General features: G+C 56.1%; 1 protein-coding gene across 1 annotated transcript in view; it reads left to right on the forward strand.

The window, feature by feature from the left end:
- Positions 1-719: 719 nt before the first annotated feature.
- The window catches only part of LOC104408212 (lysosomal alpha-glucosidase-like), a gene marked incomplete at its 3' end in the record, with an annotated part of 7,532 nt that continues 5,764 nt past the window's right edge, over positions 720-2,487 (forward strand). Inside the window, exons 1-2 of the mRNA XM_010017741.1 lie at positions 720-1,235; positions 1,419-1,564. Coding sequence (XP_010016043.1) covers positions 720-1,235; positions 1,419-1,564 — 662 coding nt within the window. The remainder of the gene's footprint in view (positions 1,236-1,418; positions 1,565-2,487) is intronic.

The following is a 2,487-nucleotide window of genomic DNA, read 5'->3' on the forward strand; positions in this document are numbered from 1 at the left end:
AGGGAGGAGGAGTGCAGGGTTTGAGTGCCGATGGCTTGGGCGGGAGATGGAGAGAAGAAAGTTGTATCTCTTATTTAAGGTGCTGAGATTGCTCGCTGCACTCAGGAGGAGCGTGGGGGTCTCCTTTGCTTACAGGCTAGGAGATGTTTGCCTGGGAGATTGTTAAAATCAGGTTTATCAGTGGGAGGCAAAGGCTGACAGCGTATTTCTTGCCATCCCTCGTCCAGCCTTTCCTGGGACTAAAAGCTCTGACTCAGGGCTTTGGGCAATGGCAGAGGATGCTTGGAGCAGAGGATGCTCTGCACCTCGGAGCTGCAGCTCCCAGCACCATAGCTCTGTTCCCATGTGCAGAGGCAGCTCGGTTTTGCTTGCAGCTTCCAGAAATGCTGCAGTCCATAAATTCAGACCTGGGAAAAACTTGAGGAGCCACTCTGCCAAACCCCAGGAACAGGCAGATGTTGCCTTGTCCCTTGGGGCTGGCAGAGAGTCATGTGCAGGGTCAGGCCCACCCAACCCTGGCAAAGCCATCCTTTGCCAGGTTTGCCGCGTGTATCTTAGCCAAGGACACAGCCATCACGGTGCGGGGTGCTGAGCTGGGCAGGCTCTGCCTGAACCGCAGGCATTGGGAGTGGGAAAGCCATCCTTGAGGCTCAGTGAGCTCTCCTACTCCATCTCCTTCATGTTTGCCTCCGTCTCCCCCTCGCTCCAGCACCAGGACGATGAAGTCGTACCAGAAGCTGACGCAGCCATCAGCATGCCAGCTGGAGGAGGAAGGCGCTGCCCCAGCACCCACCGGCCATGGGAAGCTGGCCCCATGCTGGGTGGGCAGCGGGTTGCTGGTGGCTGCTGTGCTGCTGAGTGCCATCACTGTCTGGGTGCTGCAGCAAGTATCGGTGGGCTGGCCCCGACCCACGCTGCCCCCCAAATGTCTCCTGGTGCCTGAAAGTCACCGCTTTGACTGCTACCCGGAGCGGCGCGTGGTGGTGACACAGGAGCTCTGTGAAAGCCGGGGGTGCTGCTTCATTGAGAGCCCACCGCCGGCGGGGGGCAAGCGAGGGGTGCCCTGGTGCTTCTACCCCCCCGACTTCCCCAGCTACACCCTGGAGAGCCTCAACCAGACAGCGCTGGGCATGGTGGGGTTGCTGGTGCGGAGGGAGAAGGCCTATTACCCCCGGGACATCGAGATGCTGAGGCTGGATGTGGAGTTTGAGACGGACATGCGGCTGCACATCAAGGTGAGCTTCCTGCTGGCCGCTCTCCCGCATCTCTCCATTCCATAGGTGACCCTGCTCAGACCGATATCACAGTATCTGCAACATACTGTGCTCCAGACATGGCTGTACATGGCCAATGAGCATCTCCAACCCTTTGTCCTCTTGCTTTGCTGGTCTTTAAAGCACATTTTCTCCATTTTGCAGATAACGGATGCGGCCAACCCGCGGTACGAGGTTCCTCTCGAGGTTCCCCGGGCAAAGAAGAAAGCAGAAAATCCCCTCTACAGTCTGGACTTCTCCTGGGATCCCTTTGGGGTGCTGCTGCGGCGCAGAGCGACAGGGATGGTGCTGTAAGAACCCATCTCTTCCACATCCCACAATGGGTGGGGGGAAGCTCATCCCACCATAGACAGGTTCCAGCATCATTCCCAGAAGTTTTTCCTTAGGAAAAACCACACTGCGAGATCTCCAGCCAATAATTACTCTTTGTCTTCATCTTTCTGCACAGCATGTGGCTTCTGTCCCCACAGGCTGGCCTATGTGCTTGCTGTGGCAGGACTGGGTGGTATCAGCATCCGTTCAAAAACCTCCCAATGCCCTAATTCCTCCTCATATCCTACAGCAGACCTTGTGCAGGTCACAGCACATCACGAGTAAGGGAGCTGGTGGCTCAGGGAAAGGGCCACAAGAGGGTTGTGGCTTTGCCTGTTTCACCCTGCTTTTGGGTTTCCCTGGCTGTCCACGCTATAGGGACACACACAGCTCCAGGCTTTTTGTGGACAAGGACTGCTTTGCTGTACTGCTCAGTCACCTCCAAAGCTTTGCCCACACTAGGCTGTTGGTGAGCACCAACGGCTGGTCGATGTATGGCCAGGCTGTTTTGGAATCCCATCCTCTCCTCCTTCTTCCTGTTTGCTGGTGCCTGTGGTCCATCCTTGAGAGCTGCTTATCAGTGACAGCAGGCTGAGAAACCCCACCAGCATATCTCCTTGATGGTTAATAATAACCTGGGTGGAAAATTCTGGTGTCAAAGGAAAAGCTGTGCCATGCTCGGACAGGCTGGTTCAGGCTCGGGGTGTGCCTCATGTCCAGCCAGACCCAAATTTGCTGCCTGGGCCAATATGTTGGGGCTGGATGTGAGGTGGGACATACACTGCTGCACTGACCGTTGGGATGCTTCAAGAGTGAAGGGGTCAATTGTTGATGGGCAAGTGGATCCCAATGGATCCCAGCATCCCCTCTTAGAATCATAAATCAACTAGGCTGGAAAAGA

Source organism: Nestor notabilis, unplaced genomic scaffold (assembly GCF_000696875.1).
Source record: "Nestor notabilis isolate BGI_N333 unplaced genomic scaffold, ASM69687v1 scaffold14667, whole genome shotgun sequence".
Taxonomy (NCBI): Eukaryota; Metazoa; Chordata; class Aves; order Psittaciformes; family Psittacidae; genus Nestor; species Nestor notabilis.